We start from the raw sequence: 21,630 nt of genomic DNA, 5'->3' as shown, positions 1-21,630 counted from the left end.
GATTACACATGTTGGGCACTAAGAAACAATGCAGCAAAAAGCTCATTAATTTGGATGGCATGAGAATAAAAAATAACCAAGTTAATAATCAAATTCTGAATTATTGAAAGTGTAAAGAAAATAATAACCATACATCTGTTACACCAATAATATTCATTCTCTTGATGAATGTGTAATTTCTGTGCTTAGTTTGCATAAAAGCTGCAGTTTTCTTCATCCTGCAACTTATTCCACAACGTGGTTGCCACACAAGACCCTTGCATCTTACTAGCCCGGAATCTGCTCTTTAACCCCTCCTGATTTTGTACAGCCACCACCACCACACGCCTGTGGCGATACCTTTTTGCCAGTGAAATGGCTGGCAACTAATCATCTGTTCATCGCGATGTAGCGTGCGAGTTTTATGCCAGCATGTAGACTGTGGCTGTAAGCTTTTCACCTTCAACCACTTGTGTCATGTTCGATTGTTACGACATTGTGCGGGCATCGTAACAAGTCAAAACAAAGCTACTGAGTGCTGCATCCACTGTGGAATAAACCGTCGTCACAAACAATGAGATCACTGCTAGAGTTCATACGGTTCGACGACACATGTGAGGCTTACGTACACCGAGTCAAAGTAAAACTACGGAGTGCTGCGGCCACTGCGTTAGGTGCCTGGCACATTCACAGATTGAGGCTACAAAGTTCTGGAGGCACGTGGCGAAAATGAAACTGCTGCTAGTCGCAGCCGCTGCGGACAATAGTACCAGAGTTGTCTATGCAACTGTAGCGCTTGTCAGTTTCTGATATGATGTGTCCCTTATAAGCAGTGCACCATGTTTTCATTTTCTAATGAAACCCTTATTTGAGGTAGGCACACTGGCGTCTGTTATAACCAATTGTCCGTTACATCAGTGTACTGTCGAGTACATTGGTGACAAAGCAGGTGTGTTTACACTGAAGCCTTCATCTCGCACGGTGATGCGCTAATTGTGCCCATTGACTGTTCGAGTACCTCTATTGTTGCCATATGCACTCTGGAACGCTGGAAGCATGAGTAAATATTTTTCGCCTTAGTCGGTGTCCATCAGTGTTTTAGCCAACTGGTAGTGTCACAATGTGACTGCTGTGCACTGCATTTCACGGCCACTGTGGAGTGTTCTATAGCAACTGCGGCTGTGCATGCTGAAGGGGTCTCCTCTGTGCACAGTTGGCGTAAAAGCCTAGCTCCGGTTCAAGCCGCACGCAGTTGTGCCATGCGCGTGTCAACGTCTCCTTCTCGTAGCCAGAGTCATTGCAGGTACGATAGGTTCAGGCGAATAAGCCAACAGGCTAGGTCAGCAAACAACACTTTATTGCTCTGTTAGCAGTAACGCGTAAACCTCGAGTTGAGGGATAGTCTGCTCAGTGTAGAAACAAAGGGTAAGAATCACTCCTTTCTTCAATTGCTGGCTGGCGTGTTCCTCCAGGTGATGACAGTCGTGACTGCAGGCACAAAAGAGAGCTTCCTCGTTTGCTCGGCTGTTTTGTTCGACCTCATTTCTTCCTCCTAGCAGTGTGGGTTGTTTCCTTTGCCGGGTAAGGCTACCCTTTCCCTCGAGCATGGATGTAGCGCTCGCTCCCTGAGAACTTCCACTTTTGACAAAGCTATACTAAATACTGCTTAACATCTCTAGTGCTGCCATAGTTATGATACATATTCTTTTGCTTGAATGTATTGACTATGCTTGGAAGTTCTCATTGTGTGATCACTGCCTGCTTCCATGACATTTGGTCTCCCGTAAATGTATAAGATGCCGACTAGGACCTTTAATTAAGACCGAATTAGCTGAAAAACCAATTTAATAGACGTGTGCTGTAATTTAAAAAACATACAAGGAGAGATCACTGGTTAGCTTTGATGAAATTGCAGTGCATCTACAAAATTTGTGCTTACATACTTGCCTTTGATTTTTCAGGTCTACTGGAACAATGGCACTCAGGTGAGAGGATATAGCATTTTTCACTGTTAATTAGTTGCTGTGCGGGAATGTTTCTTAGTACTATAACTTGGTGCAGACATGCAGCACAAGTTGAGCAGCCGTGTAACCTAATTGAATATCTGTATATTTGGGCTCACTGCTCATGCAAGCACAGAATTAAAAGAGGACCAAGTTTTAAAATACGGCTACTATTTGAGTGTGATTCATGCTGATGTACCACATTGATTTGCATAATCCTCACACTTTTTTTTGCTCAAGACTGATCTAAAGTTGGGGGACGGATTACAGGAAAAATTTTCCGTGAAAACGAATTTCGATCCATTTTGAATTTATAAAGCAGTTCTTTCACATAGCTAGGCAGCGCTCGTCTCTTGGTTTATCCTCCATGGTGGGTTGTGCGAGGTTAAAAAGATCAACCAACCAACCAGTTGCAAGCATAGAGAAGTACTAATTAAGACTTACCTTAACAATAAAACCCCAGGTTCAAGACAAAACAAGATTTATATGAGACACAAAAGCCGCAAACAAATAGTAGAGAAATGGAATACCATACGCAAAGCTTGTGTACATCGCGTGCGTAGTGTTACCGTTTTTCACTCAACGGGAGCCCATAAAAGCTTAGAGTACAATGTCAAACTTGACCTGATGGCCAAAGTTGTCCGCAGCCCATTTCTGACAAAATAAATTTTACTGTCTATGCCAGTCAGGCACATGGAAGGCCCAACATGTCTTGGTGGTTTTCAGCTGCTCATGCTGCTGTCGCCAGTAGCTAACACAAAACTCGTCAAGTTAGAGAGAATTTCGAAGCATGTTCTTATATAATAGCAACATGAAAGTGCCTATTTTGGGCTGGGTTGATGAAGGACTGGCTGGGTGGTATTTCGTAGTTGTCTTAGCAAGAATTACGCCATGCATAGGCAGAATTGTACTTATGCACATGATTTGGTGCAAGCAAAATGTGGCCGACAACATTTTACACATGAGAGGCAAAGGTGCTGTTGAATTTCCCTGGTTCAGCCCGAGAAAAGACAACGGTGAGCTTTGCACCAGCATGCCAATGAATGCATGATCTCGTTAGACAAAGAAGACGAGAAGCCATCATCATCACGTTCTGGGCTCATTTGTATGCTAATAAACAACGTCTGAGTTCTCTGGTCTGTTACGACTGTTCAGTTGGCCACATATTTTGCAGGTGCTATTTTCTCTACCTCAGCTCCTTTTTCAACCTCTGTGTAAGCCCAACTGATGTGGCAGACAAGCTCTCTTCAAGTCCGGTATTCCAAATCTGCCTCCTAGACGCCGATAGACAAGAACATCCGAAGTTTTGGACGCTAAAATTCATTGACATCAGATTTTTCGGACTTTCAGCCCAAATTTCAGGTCTAAAACAGCATTAACTGAGCCCCAACCTCTGCGACATATATCATTCCCATGTTGGAACTAGCATTTTCTTGAATCAATACATTTGCGACCGTAGCAGAGCCTCAGAGGCTGCTTGAAGTACGATGGGGTGAAACATAACAAAAATTTGAAGGAGCCTTTTTCCATTTGGCAACTGCTTTTCGGATGATTGAATAGTTTGAATAGTTAAATGTCAGTGCAAATCGAATTGAATAGCAAGCACTAATAAAAAATATTCAAAGTTTCAAATGCGCACCTCTAATTATCTGTCTAAATTGTCTTAATGTTTCGCTTTAGTGCCCCTTTAAGGGAAGATGCTACTCAACGAAGAGTTTTCTTAATCTTTAGCATAGTGCGATGAAATTTTCGCTGTTAACTAGGCTTGTGCGAATAGTGAATTTCAGGGTTGTAACGAATAGCGGTTTTGGTCGAATAATCTAAGACAGAACAGGAATAGTGTATCATTATCATCAGCCTAACTACGTCCACTTCAGGACAAAGGCCTCTCCTATGTTTCTCCAGTCAACTCGGTCCTGCGCTTGCTGCTGTCACTTCATACCCGCAAACTTCCTAATCTCATCTGCCCACCTAATTTTCTGTCTACCCCTAACCCGCTTGCCTTCTCTTGGGAATCCAGTCAGTTATCCTTAATGGCGAGCGGTTATCCTGCCTATGTGCTACACGTCTGGCCCATGTACATTTCTTCTTGTTTTCTACTATGATATCTTTTACCCCAGTTTGTTCCCTGACCCACTCTGCTCTCTTCTTGTCTCTCGCATTGCATATTATACAGAGAAAGGGGCACATTTGTCACGATCCAGCTAACCTACAGAATATATTCAAAAATTGGAACAAGGCCTGTGCAAATGTCATTCTATTTGACGTTTGGTAAGACGAAAGTGCAACTGGTAAAATAAAATAATAGCAATTTCTGGGGCTATACGTCCCAAACAACCTGTAAAATATGTTTTGTTTTAAAGTTTTTCTATACTTAAAGCATATTAGCTGATATAATAAGCTTTTGAACTTTAAAAATTATGAATCGATGTGAGGGTAGTACATTCATTTAACCTTGAACTGGGGCTTTGCGGTAGTGCTTGTTTTCCTGGATAGATGTTTTCATGGTTTAGAAGGCCTTACTGCAGTGAAACCACTTTTACAGGGGGTTACATGCAACAAATTTACATTTGCCCCGCCGCAGTGGTCTAGTGGCTAAGGTACTTGGCTGCTGACCCGCCGGTCGCGGGATCGAATCCCGGCTGCGGCGGCTGCATTTTCGATGGAAGTGAAAATGCTTTAGGCCCGTGTGCTCAGATTTGGGTGCACGTTAAAGAACCCCAGGTGGTCGACATTTCCGGAGCCCTCCGCTACGGCGTCTCTCATAATCATATGGTGGTTTTGGGACGTTAAACCCCACATATCAACAAATTTTCATTTGGATAGGCGCTTTTGTGGCTTACCACCTCTCCCATCCAGTGAAACCACCTTTACAAGGAAAACATGTGGACTAATATACACCTCTTCGTTCATTCCGAATACTTTGAAATTTTCAATAATATAAATTTGAATTAAAGCCGATTTGAATGAAGTAATATTCATTTGAATATTCAAACATTCACCAAAGCCTACTGTTAAGATAAGTTTTTATACTGATTTGAATATGTAGTCAGTTTTATAGTGAGTTGTTTTTTTTTAATGTTTTATATCACGAAAATGTGTAAAATATAACTTTTCTTTAGACATGCTTTTTCTATCACTAATATTTTATAATTATAAGCCTTTAATGGCTCATTTTTCTCCCCTGGAACTGTACAGTGTAAATAATCATCAAGAAAGTGTGTATAAAACATTTAAATTAAAGAAAAAAATTTTTATGTGAGAAGTCTTAAAATGCTCATCCCATACTACTTGCTTGCTTTAGTGTCAAAATATTGGCGTGTTGGTTAAACATTGGAGGGAACATAGCACAAAAAAAGATGGGGACAAGAAAGGATGGTGCACACAAAGCACTGTGTGTGCATTGCCCTTTTTTATCCTCTTCTTTTGCACTGTGTTTCCTCCAATCCTTACTCTAAATAATGATATTTATAGAAGAAATGTTATGCTTTAAAGGAGTTAATTGCACTCCTCGCATGTTAACGAATATGTGGAAAAAATTTTAGCCTGATTTGCTTATCAGAAGTACCAAAAACATGATGTGCAAACTCAAGAAAGTGCCCGAAATTTCATCTGGTGAATAACACGCTTGAAACGTAGAAACTAAAGCTCATCTGTGCGACAGAAATGTGCCTTTAAAATTTTTTTTTCATTATGAGAGCTTGGGAATCATGGGTATTTTGAACATAAAGCTTTGGTGAACTGCTCATGTGAAATGCAATGGCAAACAGTCAGGTGACAATATCCAGGAGACTCTAGACAATGAGCCCTTTTTAGTTTTTAAAAGCCACTGTGGCTCTTCAAAGGCGATTTTAACCTACTTCAAGATCAACTACAACCTAGATTTTTTTTTTTTGTGAAAGTAGACTTGCGAAACCTGCGAAAACAAGTAAAAACAAAAATATGTTATTTTGAAAAAAAGTTGAATTTTTTTTAGTAGTGTCTCCCCTGGAACTGTCTTCATGTTATTTCTATTGTCTTCTGTTTTTCTCTGCTTGTACTACTGTTAATACAACTCATTCTTCTTGAACCTTGAATCATTGAAACCTTTCAGGTAATCGCACCCCATGACAGTGGAATTCAGGCCAGTATCGAAAAGAACCTGGAACCCTGGCCAAAAGCTTGGGACATTGATCAAATTAAGACAAACCCGCTGTGTACAGACCCATTGGAAGAAGCCAGCAAGAAGTACTTTGACATCATAGCGTCTAACATTTATGACAGGTAAGGCACTCCTTTTATTTCACCTGCACTTTCACCTTCTCTGCACAGTTGTAAATTTAGTTACTAAGTGTAATTTGAATTGTATTATCCTTAAATATAGTTCCACTGCAGGGTCAGTGATGAACTAGAGACGATCAGAAATCTGATTCAAGAATTTAACTCCTATTAAACAAACTTGTGGACACAGGAAGAGTAGCAGGACTAATCGCACAACGATAACAGTGAGCAAAGCCACTTGTGGAGGAGATACCATCTCGTTATCATAAAATTCCAAGTGAACACCTTTACTTCAACAAGTAAATATTATCATCAAAGTGTAAAGGGAACAATTTCTTGGAACAACACCGAAATTTAAGACGACCGCGGCAAACTTTTTCCGATAGAAAAAAAAAAAACGTAGAGCATATTAACTTTCTTGGATGTCTTCTCACTCTCGTTAGTGGCACAGCGCGTTATGATGCCCTGCCGCGATGGTTTAGTGGCTAAGGTGCTCGGCTGCTGACCCGCACATCGCGGTATCGAATCCCTGCTGTGGCGGCTGCATTTTTGATGGAGGTGAAAATGCTGTAGGCCCCTGTGCTCAGATTTGGGTACACGTTAAAGAACCCTAGGTAGTCAAAATTTACGGAGTCCTCCACTACAGTGTCTCTCAAAATCATATGGTGGTTTTGGGATGTTAAACCCCGCATATCAATTGATCAGTGCATTATGATAGCTCACAAACACGAAGAAGCCGCAATAAGACTGCGGGAAGCAAGGCGTGGAAGTATCTTCCATTATGAGCCACAATGCAACGGCTTTAAGGAATACATAGAAACAGATCCCGGAAGCCTTACTTTTGCAGGCATCTTGTTATAGCTACCATCTTGCAATTTGGATCTTGAAAGTCATGCTTTTGCTCAAAGACCTTAAAGTTTGTCATGGGAGCCTTATACTGCATTCGGGAAACAATCATTGCGCATAGGAATTTTTTTAAATGACAGATTTTAGGTGCAGGCCATTGTCCCAAGAACCCTGCGAGGAGCAGGAGGGGAACACTTTTTCAGAATGGTGTGGAAAAATGAAATTAGTCATAAAATTGAAGTGGGTGCTTGCTCTGAATTGTACAGTTGTTGAATTTTTATACAGTTTCTACGTGTATGTACCTCAGTACATTGCACATGCTGGAGTAGCTTGGTGGCTAAAGCACTGCACTGTTGAGCTTGAGGTCACTTGTTTGATTCTGGCCACAATGGCCACGCTTTTGACAAGTGCAAAATGCAAATATGCTTTTGTATATAGCTAGGTTTCGGTGCATGATGTGAATGATCACATTCGGCAAGCATTCTCAAATCATGAATAGTGATCTGCCACTAATCCTCAAGAGGAAGGTATATGACAGCTGCATCTTGCCAGTACTTACGTATGGAGCAGAAACATGGAAGCTTACAAAGAGGGTTCAACTTTAGTTGAGGACAACACAGCGGGCGATAGAAAAGAAAATGATAGGTAACCTTATGAGACAAGAAGAAAGCAGAGTGGGTCAGGGAACAAACCTAGGTTAAGGATATCATATTTGAAATCGAGAAGAAGCAATGAACATGCGTTGTGCACGTAGCACGTAGGCAGGATAACGGCTTGTCATTAAGGGTAACTGACTGGATTCCCAGAGAAGGCAAATGCACGAAGGGGATCCAGAAAGATAAGTGGGCCGACGAGATTAAAATGTTCGCACGCATACCACGGCGAAAGCACAAGACTGGGTTGATTTGTAGATCATAGGAGAGGCCTTTGCCCCGCAGTAGGCGTAGTTAGGCTGATGATGATTATGATGGTGATGCATGATTCAGAATGCACTTGGTTGGCGATTGATATGGAGTTGTGCTCTATGATGAGCCTCGGTGTTGTATTGTGGTTATAACACCGAAAATCTTTAATTGAAATCATTGTTAATGGCACATCCTGGACTATTTGCTAGCTGTTTCTCGCTTTTCAGAAGGCAAAACAACATGCATGTCACATAGCCAATCCTAATAGACAGTACTCCCTACGAAATCTGCGACTGCATGACAGACTGCTATGTGTCGGTTTTGTTCTTTCCACAGGTCCCTAAACGAGAACTGTGGCCTGACCTTCACGTTTACATCAATGCATGGTGTGGGTCACCCATACATGGTTAAAGCATTTGAAGCATGCGGTTTCAAGCACTACGTTTCAGTCAAGGAACAAATGGACCCTGACCCTGAATTTCCCACAGTCAAGTTCCCAAACCCTGAAGAAGGAAAGAGCTCCTTGGTAATTATTGACAGAAGAATAAAGAACAGTGGGATAGGGTTAGTTTTATCCTTACAAACCAATGAACATAGAGAACGGTGTTGTTGAAGCCTAGAACTAACCTTGCCCTTTGACTGATCATGTTTGTACCCGGTATTAATTATTAAACATAGGTATATCAAAAACAGTGAACCGATAGACGCAATTGGCCTTAGTTAAATTTTCAATGGCAGCACTACAGTGGAATCTTATTCATGTTTTTCACAGGAAGCAGGAAATGAAATGTATTATGTGTAAATCGCATGAGCCAAAGAAGGTATAAAAAAAAAGGGCTAAATATGCATACTGCATCAGCAGCTCACTTTTATTAACTCTTTGTGCGACAGTGAAACATATACATCCCACTTTTTCATCTGCAGGAAAAATTTTCTCCCACATCCCCCATTATGTTCAGCGCAATGCTAAGTCACTCGTATCTTACCTAATTCTTCATAACATCAAGAAAAGTTTTTTTTGCTATGCTTTCGAAATGCCGTTGTAGTGTTACAATGGTGTTGAATTTCGGTAATTTTTTTATGATAGCTTCTGAATTTTTTTTTATATTGACAGATCTTGCCAATCAAAATTTTTGAGAATTTCTCCTTTTTCTTGTTTTTCAAAGAGGTTACTTTAGCTGCCCGTCATCAAATGTTTTTTGTGAATTTGCGCTATAACTTGGCCGTTAAATGTATCAGAACGATCCCGTGCCAAATTGCACCGCTCGGCCATTAGCGCAGTTGTGGATATGGATGCACGGAACTATTTTTCTTGATATTGCATACCTTTTGAAGAGTTTGCTTATGTTCAGGGACAACAGCTGTACTCATTAATTTTCCCAGGAAAAGCAAGGACGGCAAAATGAAAAAATAAAAAAAACGTTTTTTTGCTTGCAGTGAAGTAAGCTTTACAAGAACAGACAATGCTGTGAAGGCTCGCAAGAAGTGCAACTGCAGGTAGTGTTCTCCTGCTAAATTGAGGTCCACACAACTTTCATCTTCATAACTTGAAAAGTGAAACTCAGCAGTGCCATTTGCTTTGGCCGTTTCATCCCAAATACTTGTTGATGCAATCGCTGGGCAGTGCCTTCATGAGACAGTGGGACATTGTTTTCCCACTTTTTTAAAAATTCCTTCGCGAGTTTTTTTTTCTGTAAACTACTTGCCTGATTTTGATGAAATTTATCTCAAACTATTTCTTTGTAGTATATATGACTATACCACAGTCTGTTGTTATATCATCAGTACAAAAATATAGGTGATACTACAAAGGGTTAAGCCACATTGGAGTAGCTGGTTGCTGTGCACTGCATTTTTCTCTGTTCAAAGTCTAGTAGTAACTTCTGAAAAGTATTCTGAAGCTCTTGTCTTAGGGCATCGCCATCATCATTGGACGCAGCAGGCCAGGCCAGATACTGTTATTTTTCATTTCATTTCATTTCATTTATTTATACTGTTAGCCCAGAAGTGGGCCGTTACAGGGTGGAAGTACAAACAATTATTTGCAAAAAAGAAGTACCGTACAGATCTCGAGATAATTTCTCGGTATTATTGTGACTAGCAACTCGAAGTTATACATAACATACATAAATGGAACACACATGCGATACAATACATACGCGCAGAACAGCACATGACGCATTTGAGGCGGCACTTTTGCACCGCGCTGAAGATTTGAAAGACAACTACTGCAGAATCATGCAACCAACAAAAAGTACACACACACGCCAAGAAAAAAAAAAACATATGTCACTGTTATTCGGAAAATAAACGTTTTAGATTCTGTTCAAATGATGTAAGCGAGGAACAACCAATTATAGACTCTGGCAGCATATTCCAATCTTCAATAGCACGTGGAAAGTAACTGAACTTAAAGCAATCGTTACGTGGGACTAGGGGTGGTATATACATATTATGGCGATGTCTGGAGTGTTCTTGTGTGTTGACCTGGAAGTAATCTGAATAGTTTAGTTTAAAATGATTATGAATTAACTGGAAGAGGAATTTCAGACGCTCAATCCTCGTCCTAAGTTCAGGACTATCCAGTCCAGCTTTTTTACAGAGTTCAGTAGGAGTTTTCTTGCAAAATAATGGTTTTGTGGCATCAGTGGTTCTGCAATGTTCAGGTTGTGGCTTGTTGAACAGCGGTTTAAGCTAGTGTACTGAAGAGTAAACGTAGGCTGTCTATGTAGTATATCGGTCAAGATCCACTTGAACAGTTGTATTACGAAACTGTGGCCTAAAATGAAATTTTATGAAACGCATGAAAATGCATTATTTGCAAGGCATTTCGGCAACACGTAAGTAGAAAAACATGTTAATCAAAAAAACATTATGCAGAATTGTGTCAACGAGATTCCACTGTAGAGGCTTTTATTGAAGGGGTCATTTGGCCTTTACGGCTCTGCAAATGCCATTTGCGCAGAAGCTTTTAGGGTGCATGTAGAGTACACATTTAGTAGAACTTGTGTTTGAGCTGATTGAAAGGAATTGTTTTCAAAGTACAAAAATCTTTCTAACATCTTCCATTAGATGTATGGCTTGCCCCTTTTAACTGTACGATATTCACACAGCTAGCAGCTTTCAAACTTTGCCCCCATCTTTTCGCTTCTCACGTAGAATACGTCATTTGCAGAAGTTACTAAGCATGCACCCATTGCACACATTCAAACACACTTCCTCAAGCTGCAGCATAAATATTCATACCCCGAATTCTTTACGGATGCAACAAAGATTCACACCTCTGTGTCTCCTATGCAGCGGTCAGCCTATCTTTTACAGATGCTGCTACCCTTCCGTTTTAACACAAGCATTTTTACAGTAGAAGCTCATCTGGTGCTTACGGCCGTGAAACACATTGAACAAACAAAACTACAAAGTGCTATAATATACACATATTCCCTAAGCATAGGAAAAACCCTGAAAACTCTGAAAAGTTGCAAAAACCACATCCTTGTCTCCCTTCACTCAGACGTATGCGCAGCGTACGCACTCAAACAGCATGTTGTTGTATGCTGGGTTCCAGAACACCGCGAGATATAAGAAAACGTCTTGGCGGACCAGTTAGCTGCAACCGCCAACGAAAGCATCGGCAATACGTTAATAGTTATCTCTGCACTTGACCTAAAAATTTTCTTTAAAAAAATCTCGGAGCACATCGGCAGAGCACATGGGATATATGTACACACACAGAATAAACTACACGTTGTCAAGCAGCACCTTAATAACTGGCCTCCAGTACAAAAATCATGCCGCACAGAAGTTACACTCGCAAGGCTGAGAATCGACGCACTTACAGTGCGCACTCATTCTTTCTGTCCGGTGATGATTCATCCATGTGTGACAGATGTGGTGAACCAGTCTCTGTACTCCACATTGTCATCCAATGTACTGCATTATACCCCGTCGGAAAAAAAGCATTTCTTATTAATCTACCAAGAACGAACACCGCTTCACCCATCGATGCTCATAGGCAGGGAACTGCCTTTTAATTGCTTGCATTTTTAAAAGGAGTCCATAGCTTCCATGTCCTATACCCAGACTATTTGTAGCATGACCTCCAAAAAGAGGTTCTTGCTGCAGTAACTACTACTATTTTGCAGAAAGCACCTGGCTCCTCCCTTTTAGGCCTCAAAGGCCTTGAGGAGGCATACGTGCTTTGCCAACACTCAGTTGTGCATATCATAGTCACTTGCGATTCATTGCACACTTATAGATCACCTTAGGCATCAGTCTTATAATTTTATATTTTATAGACAGTTTTTACGCTTGTTTGTAGCTCATGATTTTGGGCCTCTATACAGCCGCAACACACCCTGTCATTGTAAACATTGAGCATCGACACCACCACATAAGAGACATGGCGCTGTTTAGTCGCCCATGGCCCTTGCTCTACAAAACCTTACTAATCATCATTTTGGCTTCTCGTGGAATTCTTTAATTATTTAAACCATTTCTGATCTCTGCTGTCGCCTCGTTTTCCGTAATTGTGTTAAAAAAAAAAGATGTTTGAGGCGTTCTTTGTTACCTAACATTCAACTAAAGCTGCAGGAGCGTTGTCAGTTGCTTATATTTTTTTCTTTCGCTGTTTCTTTCTGCTTTAGGATCTTTCTTTTCTTACTGCTGAAAAAGCAAACAGCCGGGTGATCTTGGCCAATGACCCCGATGCAGACAGGCTAGCAGTTGCAGAAAAACAGTCCAGGTGAGTTTTGTTTCACCTCTAGTCTGATGCAGCAAACTTGCACTTGGAACAAAACATAAAGAGCTTAAATGAAATAATTTAATTCTAATGGGGGGGGATCCTCTGTTGAGGGCTTCACTGGACCAGCAAGTGATAATGTATATCGCAAATTCAGAGGCCCTCAGAGCTGCCCGCACGTCATCAGCAACAAAGATCTATCTGCAGTTCACATGCCCAGATTTCACATCTTTACATGATCTGTTGTAATAGCAAAAATAGTTCTTTCAGATTTTGCTGTGCGTTCTTACAGATGGAACTAACACGTGGTCACGTGAGGCATAATGATATGGCTGCTGTTACGGTACAGTACTTATGGGTCATGCATGTCATTTCACTTCATTTCATTTCATTTTATTACCTTGAAAGCCCAACATGGGCGTCACATAAGGCGTGGGTTTACATATTTTCATTATACAACAGTTGGAAATAACATGTGTATAAGCATTATTAAACACGGTATGAGTAATATGGGTACAGTACTATGGGTAAATATGGGTACATATCCCTTGTATTACGAAATTAGATGGTTTCTAGAGACATGACTGACTTTCAGCATATTTGGCTGCAAAAACTAGGAGCTGTGTTCTTGCTTCCGATGTGATTGTTGCATGCACGGACACGAGTGGTTTGCTCTCAGTCATAAAAGAAGGCAACGTATTCGAACACGAACACATGAGAAGAGAAGAAGACAACAAAACAGCATTTTGTTGTCTCTCGTCTTATGAAGTTTGCAAGCTCAGACAGTCAATGACAAAATACACAAAAGTGTTTGTGTTGTGATGTTTTTTCTCAATTCTGCTTAAAATTTTATTAATTGTACTCAGAGGACTGCATTATCATATTTCAAAAATAACATGTTGCTCATTTTAATAAGAACAAACTTACACATTTTCAAACATTGGGTTTTAAGAGCGTGTTCAGTACAGCGTAAATGACATGTCTTTTGGCAAGAAAATGGAATAACATGCTTTTTTTTTCTCTGACTTTGCAAAATTACAGTAATGAGGTGCTCATGTTACGTTTATTTGTGCATATTTTATATAATCTGTCTTTTGGTGCGAATTTTTTTATTTTTTCTTAAGTGCAGCCAGTGTGCTGTGTAGTAATGCCAGGTGGAACAACACAATTTGTTCACTTCAATGGGTGGTGCACAACCATGTGATCAATAATGTGCTTACTGGGCAACTTGGCTCTTGTGCTGTCTGGTTGTTATCCTTCACTGTCTTCATTTTTTCGTGGTTTCTTCTTCCGATAACCACATGATGTTTTCATTGTGTTGCAGTGGGGAGTGGAAAGTGTTCACAGGCAATGAAATTGGAGGCCTGCTTGGCTGGTGGCTGTGGCGATGCTACAGAATAAAGAACCCCAACACTCCTGGTAAGCAGATATACAGCTGTCTGAACTAATATTCGTAGTGGTCCTTGAAACCCTTAAAAATCCTTGAGTTTTATCAACGGAAGTTCGTTAATCCTTAATTTAGTGGATTTCTTTTGCACCCCTGGCAACTATGTGCTCTTAAGCTAAAGAAACTATCCACTCCAATCCGTTTCTCTAGCCTTATCGGAGTGTTGTAGTGCTCATGTGGTTACAGCAGCTATGACGGAACTAAGCCTTGCTTTTTGGTGGAGTCTGTGCAAGTGTGCGCACATTTTCGCAGTCTCGTCACTTATGGTGGAACTATGCCGGGCAAGTGCAAATTTCAGCAGTCTTCGTTATGCATTGCTGCTTATAGGGAGTGGATTGCAACAGATACGTCAAACTCACATCGGTCAAAGTCTAAGCTTTCTGGGAGGAGCTTTGACATGTCATCAATGGAGAAAGCCGCCCTAAAAAGTCACATGAAGAGTGTGAAACACATTGAGAACACGAAAGCGACTGCAGTCCATGGTAACTTGAGTGCGTTTGTGGTGCCAACCGTCATTGAGCTACGCGTATGCCCCGCCACGGTGGTCTAGTGACCAAGGTACTTGGCTGCTGACCCGCAAATCGCGGGATCAAATCCTGGCTGTCGCGGCTGCATTTTCGATGGAGGTGGAAATGTTGTAGGCCAGTGTACTCAGATTTGGGTGCACGTTAAAGAACCCCAGGTGGTCGAAATTTCCAGAGCCCTTCAATACGGCGTCTCTCTCATAATTATATGGTGGTTTTGGGATGTTAAACCTCACAAATCATCAATCGAGCAACACGTAGAGCCAGTTCCATTGTCCTGCGATGTGAGTAGCATCTGTCAAGCGCACGAGTGTGTGACCAATGCGGAGATACTGTGGACCTGAAGATGGTGATGTCCCACTATTCGTACAAGTCATTGTTCCACAAAAGAGACTTATTCAGGAAAATGTTCCTGAATAGCAGCATTGCTAAGGCATTCTCATGTGGGAAGAAGTCCGCTTATGTTGTGTGTCATAATCCAAGGCCATTTTTTTCTCTCCAGCTTGAAACGTAAAGTGGTGCAGTCGGATGGGTACACTATTCTTTTTGACAAGTCCTTGAATGACTACTTACAGAAGAAGCAGATGGACATCCACTTGCGGTTCTGGAGTGCAACGCCGGAGTTAGTAACGATGTGGTACATCATGTCGGTTTTCATGGGACATTCGATTGCCGAAGATCTCCAGTAGGAACTTCTGGGTACATTAACAGATTTGCCACTGGGGAAAGCTGTCCAGATGTCGATGGATCACCCCAATGTAAACCTGAAATGTTTCAGGGGAATGCAGGATTACTTGCTGAAAAATCAAGTTTAATGTTTGAACTTGGGCACCTGCGGTCTTCACATTGTTCATAATTTAAAGTCTCCACTCGTGCTTAAGGTGTGGAAATTCAGGCCAGCAATACTGAATAAATAAATAAATAAAAATATTGCTTACAGGGCGGGTGTCGCTGCCAGCAAGTGGGGCCTAGAAAGTCTTCTGCCAAGCCTCAGTGCCATGTTTCATGATGTGCCAGCACAAATAGAAAATTTCACCATTTTCACAAGCCAAGAGGCATTACCTCTGAACTTTGCTCCACATCGCTGGGTTGAGAATGTTGTTGTGATAGAACGTGCCATTGCACTGTGGGATGATATGAAGAAATACGTGGAATACACAAAAAGATGTGAACATTCCAAGGTGTGGGTCGTTCACACAGATATCCACTTTTATCCAGGACCTGCTGCTTTTGGCCAAACTTAAGTTCGCACTTGCCATCGCGATGATTCTAAAGCCATTCCTCACTGAGTACCAGCTGGACAAAATGCTGATCTTTCTGAAGAAGGATCTGGATAGTCTCGTAAGGCAACTCCTCACAAGGTTCGTAAAATGCACTCAAAATGGACCTCGCAGACCCAAATAACCCCGTGTCTTCTGAAAAGGTGGACATTGGGCATGCTGCTAGACAAACAAGGCTGCAAAGGTGAGCGCCAAAGAAGTATTTGTCTTTTAAACAGAATGCAAACTGTTCTTTATAGCTACAACTGAAAAACTCTCGCAAAGAGCCCACTGGCAAATCAGCTAGTTATGAGCCTGTCTTCGCTCGACCCCGTCAAATGGCCTCAAAGCCTAATGAGTCTTTTACAAGCTTTAGGAAAGTCCTATACGCACTTATAGCAGTTGGTCGGTTAGACGAGCATGAGTGCGATGCGGTGCTTAGTGAAGACGTTGAACTTCTGCCGGAGAAAAAGCGTAACCTGCGACAGTTGACAAGCACTCTGCTAGTCTGGATGAATTTTATCTTGAGCTGCTAAAGACTGATAGCAGTTGGTCGTATATGCACCTGTGGAAGGTTGCAAGACTTCTTCTAGTCTTCAGCCATGGACAGGCCTCTGTTGAAAGAGGTTTTAGCGTTAACTGACAGATATCTGTTGAAAACCTGTAGGAGATCTCACATGTGTCAAAGCGAATCATCTGTGATGCAGTAAGCAAGACTGGTGGTGTCATGAACATTGCAATAACAAAGGAGTTGCATAAATCTGTCTCGGCTGCACACAGCCGCTATCGGGCCTACTTGGGGGAGATGAAAAAACAAGTGAACAAGCAGGCAAAGGTATCAAAGAGAAGCCACATTGAGGAAGAAATTTACAGTATCAAAGTGAAGAGGCACAAGCTTAAAGAAACAGTCGCTGACTTGACAGTTTGCGCTGACTACACTGAACGAGCAGAAGCTACAAGTGACATCTCTTTTCTGAAAAACAGTCTGAAAAAAAAAACAGCAAAAGAAAAAACTTTGGAACTTGCAGAAGTGTATGAGAAGTTGAAAGAAAAGTTTCATGAACTCAATCTCTAGTTGTCTGCAAAGAAAGGGCCTTTGGTTTATATGTGTGTGTCTGTGTGCATTATGTTTTAAATTGGTGGTGCAATATGTGTTAATTTATCAAGCAAGCCATAAAAGTGGTTTTTGAAGCCTGTGATAAACAAAAAAGATGGAACTGGTGAATAATGTTAAGTCTTTGTTAGTTAGAAAATGATTGTTCAAATGTACTTGGTCTTGCCTCTGTGAAATAAAGTACACATTTTTATGCTGTAAAAAGTTGTCATTTTCCGGGTTTCAAGTGTTTTAGGTCCTTGAAAAGTATTCATTAGATCCTTGAAAGTCCTTGAAAACCCTTCAATTTTGCTACGCTCAGGTGCTATGAACATTAGTTTTACCCGTTCTATTTCTTGTCAAGTTCAACGCAATGTAGCAAGTAGGTGGACAGTTGGGCTTTGATTGTCATGCAAGTCATCGCACTCTGTTGCAGCGGAAAATGTTTACATGATCTCCAGCACTGTGTCCTCAAAGATCCTATCTTCTATAGCTGCGAAGGAAGGCTTCAAATTTGTTGTAAGTAGAACATAATTTACCAAGCTTCTTGTGTCTGTAAGAGGTTTGTAACCGCTCTTTACTCTGATGTGTCCTAATCAATTTCAGGTGTCATTATTGTAGGCACAGTTGTGTATGCTCAAGTATGTTGCATATGCTTGCAAACCATAGGCAACATATGATCAGGATAAAGTCAAATGTGAAAATAGTAAAAGCTAATCAGAACACTTGGTATTGTAACATTACTTTAGAATGTGTTATGCAGTCACTGTATACCACATTTTCAAGCCTAAATATAGCCACCCTTCAAAGTGCAGGGGGACCTGTAAACAGCAGTAAGCTTGATTCATTTTCCAAATGTTCACCTTTGAATGTTGATATACTAATTACTTTGCAAACCTTCACATTAGGTAAGCTAAAGATTAGGGGAAATGGCTGTAGATAAGACTGGTATATTACTCAGGCCTTTGCTCTTTTTGTTGATGGCAGTATATAGACATGATGAAGGCACTCACAGGCAACTCCAGGTGAACTCATTCTGTGTTCCTAGCTCTAGTTCATGTTACCTTAAGCACACTGTTTACATGTCTCAACAGACAAACAGTGTAAATACTGTCGAGGATGTTCTTGAGCTTGGAAAACTGAAACAGCGACAGTCCTGAAGTAAATGAATGAAGTAAGTTATGAAAGAGGAGGCAGTTGTGATAATGCTTCCATAGTGGTGTTTTCAACGTCTTCCCATGCTTCTGTATTGTTGCAACCTCCTTCTGTATTGTTGCAAGAGTCTGCAATTAAACCGAATTGTTGCAAGAGTCTGCAATTAAACTGAATTGTTGCAAGAGTCTGCAATTAAACTGAATGGATGGTGTGCCTCCAAACACACCTTCGTTCCAAGTTCTGCCCATAGTACAGACTACAAGCATGTGAATTCATATAGTCAATGTCCGTTTTTTTCTAATATTGTATCAGAATCATTGAAAATGCCGTATTTACTCGAATCTAGGACGACCTCCATTCTAAGCCGACCCCCTGCAAGCTTAAAGCCAGAAAAAAAAAAAAAACATACCTTGAATGTAGGCCGAATGAAACAGCGAAGACAGCGCTTCCAAACAGAAAACATTTATTGAACATGAAGATAAAACAAAACAGTTGGTTCATGATGCAAATAACTCGAGAAACATACAGTTGCAAGTGCTGTTGCGAATGTTCTCTTTGACATCATTTTTTGCACATTGTTTCAAGTTGCATCATAAAGATCCCATGCTTGCCGATGCTGCGATCATTTCGAGTCGTCGTCGCTGCTTCTCTCATTGAGGTCTTCTTTGTCACTGTCTTCAAAAAGTGCACAATTCTCAATGCCATCAAACTTACTGGATATGCCGCAATTTTTAAAAAAGTGCACAATAAATGTTCTCTGGTTTGTCGTCCCCCGCTGGAGCCCCTTCAGTGACGCTCCACTCAAAAGTTCCTCTCCATTCTCCTGTTTTCTTTACCGCAGGAAACACTCACTGGCTTCAAGTGGATGGGCAACAAGACATGTGAACTGATGAAGGCGGGCAAAACTGTCTTGCTCGCTTTTGAGGAAGCCATCGGTATGTATAAATGAAAACACTTACAACAGTTATATTAGTTCATCAGTACACGAAGAGCTGCTATTTGATACAAGAAAGATTTTGTATTTTTGCGATATTTAGTTTGATTACACTGTAAAAATTGTCAAGCATAGCATGTTTTCCTATCTTCTGGGGAATCGACCCGTCATTGGATTACACTGCTTATAGCAATTCTGATGATGCTCCTTATTGCACCACTGTTGTAATGCACAGTTACCAGGATTTCACTTTTTTCTCTAATATACTTAGTTTGATGCAAATTAGATTTAGCAGTTGCTTCAGAAAGAACTTCTGCATTTTATGTGCAAAAAATTAAAAAAAATGGCCTCGAGCTTGCGTTTTTTTAAATGTTCCCCTTTAATGCCCCTCTAATAAATTGATTGCTGTGGGCTTTTCATATTGTGCTAGTTGTCATACACGTCATGCTGAGCAATGTGTTTAAAGTGACTCTAAAGAGAAAAACTATTTTTTCTCATGTTCGCAAATTACTTTTCTACAATACTAAAATTACCATGCTTTCCATGAGAGGATGCTTTGTGAGTGAGAAAACATGCAAAAAAAAATGCAGGTGGCACACCACCTTTAAATTCTCGTACTAGTCACCGTGAAGTCATAGATTCTTACGACATGTTCTAGAGCCTGCATAGTTCCTAATTAGTAAAAAAGAAGTACATTGTCTCTGACTGGGCCAGAGGCTCAACATATCAGTTTTCAAAGAATTTCGTTCAGCCATTGTTTGAAAAATAGAAAAATATGCTTTGAAACCCATGACATGCAAGTATTTTGATTTGAAGTTTAATAATGAAAGAAACTCTGACCTGTTATTTTCTCCTCTATGAATAATACTACGATGTTGACTTGAACATCATTAGAGTCATCAAAGTATAATTAATCAATCTAAACAGATTCATTGTTTCATTCTAGTGTCGCTTCAGTGTAGCTCATCTTGATAGTGCTCTGATAAATGACATTGAATTCGGCGCAGGTTACATGTGTGGTACAGCGGTGATTGACAAGGACGGTGTGAGTGCTGCCATGCACGTAGCCCAGATGGCTGCCTACCTTGAGACACAGAAACTGACACTCACAGAACAGCTGAATGTCTTGTTTGACACGTGAGTGGCAGTGTTGTAGTACTATTAGGGCGCTGAAGTAAACATGCGCAAAGAACAAGGCGCTTTTTGTTACGTTCTTAAAAATACTTGCTGCTCATATGCTGCAAGGTACCATTTATTGCTGAAAATAGGGATGAACACTTGCTCGGTCACATATTCGTAATGCATGCAGAGCAGCTACTTCGGTAAGTGCTAGCCATGTCTCGAGAATTTAATGTCCGAGACACTTGGAACATGTGTTTGAGTTTAGAGGAACTTGGCACATAGTGTTAATGACTTCCTGGTGTACAACCAGGACACCAATGTATAAGAAGAAATGATTTGTTTACCTGGTAAAGCACTTTGGAAAATTGTTTTGAAACCTCCAGTAGACTCATACAAGTGAGACACTCGTAAAATTTGATTCACACTATTGGGGGTTTTTAAAAGTAGTTTTAGAAGATCTACCACACTTATTGTGCTCAAGTATCAAGTACAGAAAACAATAAATAAAAAACATAAAAATTTAATACCTGAAGACAGCTGAAAACTTAGGTTGTTGGGACTCCGGGTCCTGCCAGTCTCGTTTTCGGTAGCTGGCCCCGTAGCAGGATACATCGTCCGACAATTCAGCGAGAAGAAGCGCCCGAACGAACGACAGAGATTTATTTACATGTGGAGAAGTGATCAACTGATCCAAAGAGAGAAGAGAGAGAGATACAAAACGTCTTCGGCATTTTATAGCGCCGCGTTGCCGACACTGGGTGCACTGTCCGCATCGTCAGCTAATACGGTGGCTCCGGCACCTCAGCCACGAGAGAGGGGGAAACACCTCACAACACATGGAGTGGCACATCCCAACACGAGGTCCATATATGGTCACGGTGCCCTAAAATGTTACCAAACATGGTCACGAACGCACAGCAGACCCCGGAGCTCTCCCGGCGAGGAGGAACCCGAATGGGGAGGTGGGGGTGGACGACACCGTCAGGTCAAGAACCGGTTCTCCCCCAAACTCTTGCTGCTTGGCTCCCCAGGGCCGGTCGTAACACTCTCTCGCGCGGGGGGGTGAAGATCTCGATGGGCTGAGGTTTGCAGCCACTGTCCGGAGAGATCAGCGCCGGCAGTCGGTTTGGTGACGACCGTCTTTGATGAAGTAGAGGGCACCACCTGCTTCATTGTGGGCTCAACAGACATCACATACGCACATGAAAACACAACTACTCAGCTGGTGAGCGCCGGACAATTCCGCCTAACTCCTCCAGGCAATTTTCCCCTTTAACTGATAACAAAGCAAATACACAATTTATTCAAAATGTTACTCACACGTTAAGGGGACACAAAACAACAACACTGGAAGCACACCGAACA

At 41.2% G+C, this 21,630-nt stretch overlaps 1 protein-coding gene across 1 annotated transcript in view; it reads left to right on the top strand.

The window, feature by feature from the left end:
* Positions 1–21,630, top strand: part of Pgm2a (phosphoglucomutase 2) — a 47,638-nt gene that overhangs the window by 14,493 nt on the left and 11,515 nt on the right. The window contains exons 5-12 of the mRNA XM_037420978.2: positions 1,941–1,964; positions 6,076–6,245; positions 8,330–8,519; positions 12,637–12,734; positions 14,056–14,150; positions 17,491–17,573; positions 19,051–19,144; positions 20,151–20,280. Coding sequence (XP_037276875.1) covers positions 1,941–1,964; positions 6,076–6,245; positions 8,330–8,519; positions 12,637–12,734; positions 14,056–14,150; positions 17,491–17,573; positions 19,051–19,144; positions 20,151–20,280 — 884 coding nt within the window. The remainder of the gene's footprint in view (positions 1–1,940; positions 1,965–6,075; positions 6,246–8,329; positions 8,520–12,636; positions 12,735–14,055; positions 14,151–17,490; positions 17,574–19,050; positions 19,145–20,150; positions 20,281–21,630) is intronic.

The sequence above is a fragment of the Rhipicephalus microplus genome, chromosome 2, assembly GCF_043290135.1.
Source record: "Rhipicephalus microplus isolate Deutch F79 chromosome 2, USDA_Rmic, whole genome shotgun sequence".
In the NCBI taxonomy this organism is placed as follows: domain Eukaryota; kingdom Metazoa; phylum Arthropoda; class Arachnida; order Ixodida; family Ixodidae; genus Rhipicephalus; species Rhipicephalus microplus.
The sequence above is the reverse complement of the archived record's forward strand: the minus strand, read 5'-3'. Positions and strand labels throughout refer to the sequence as shown.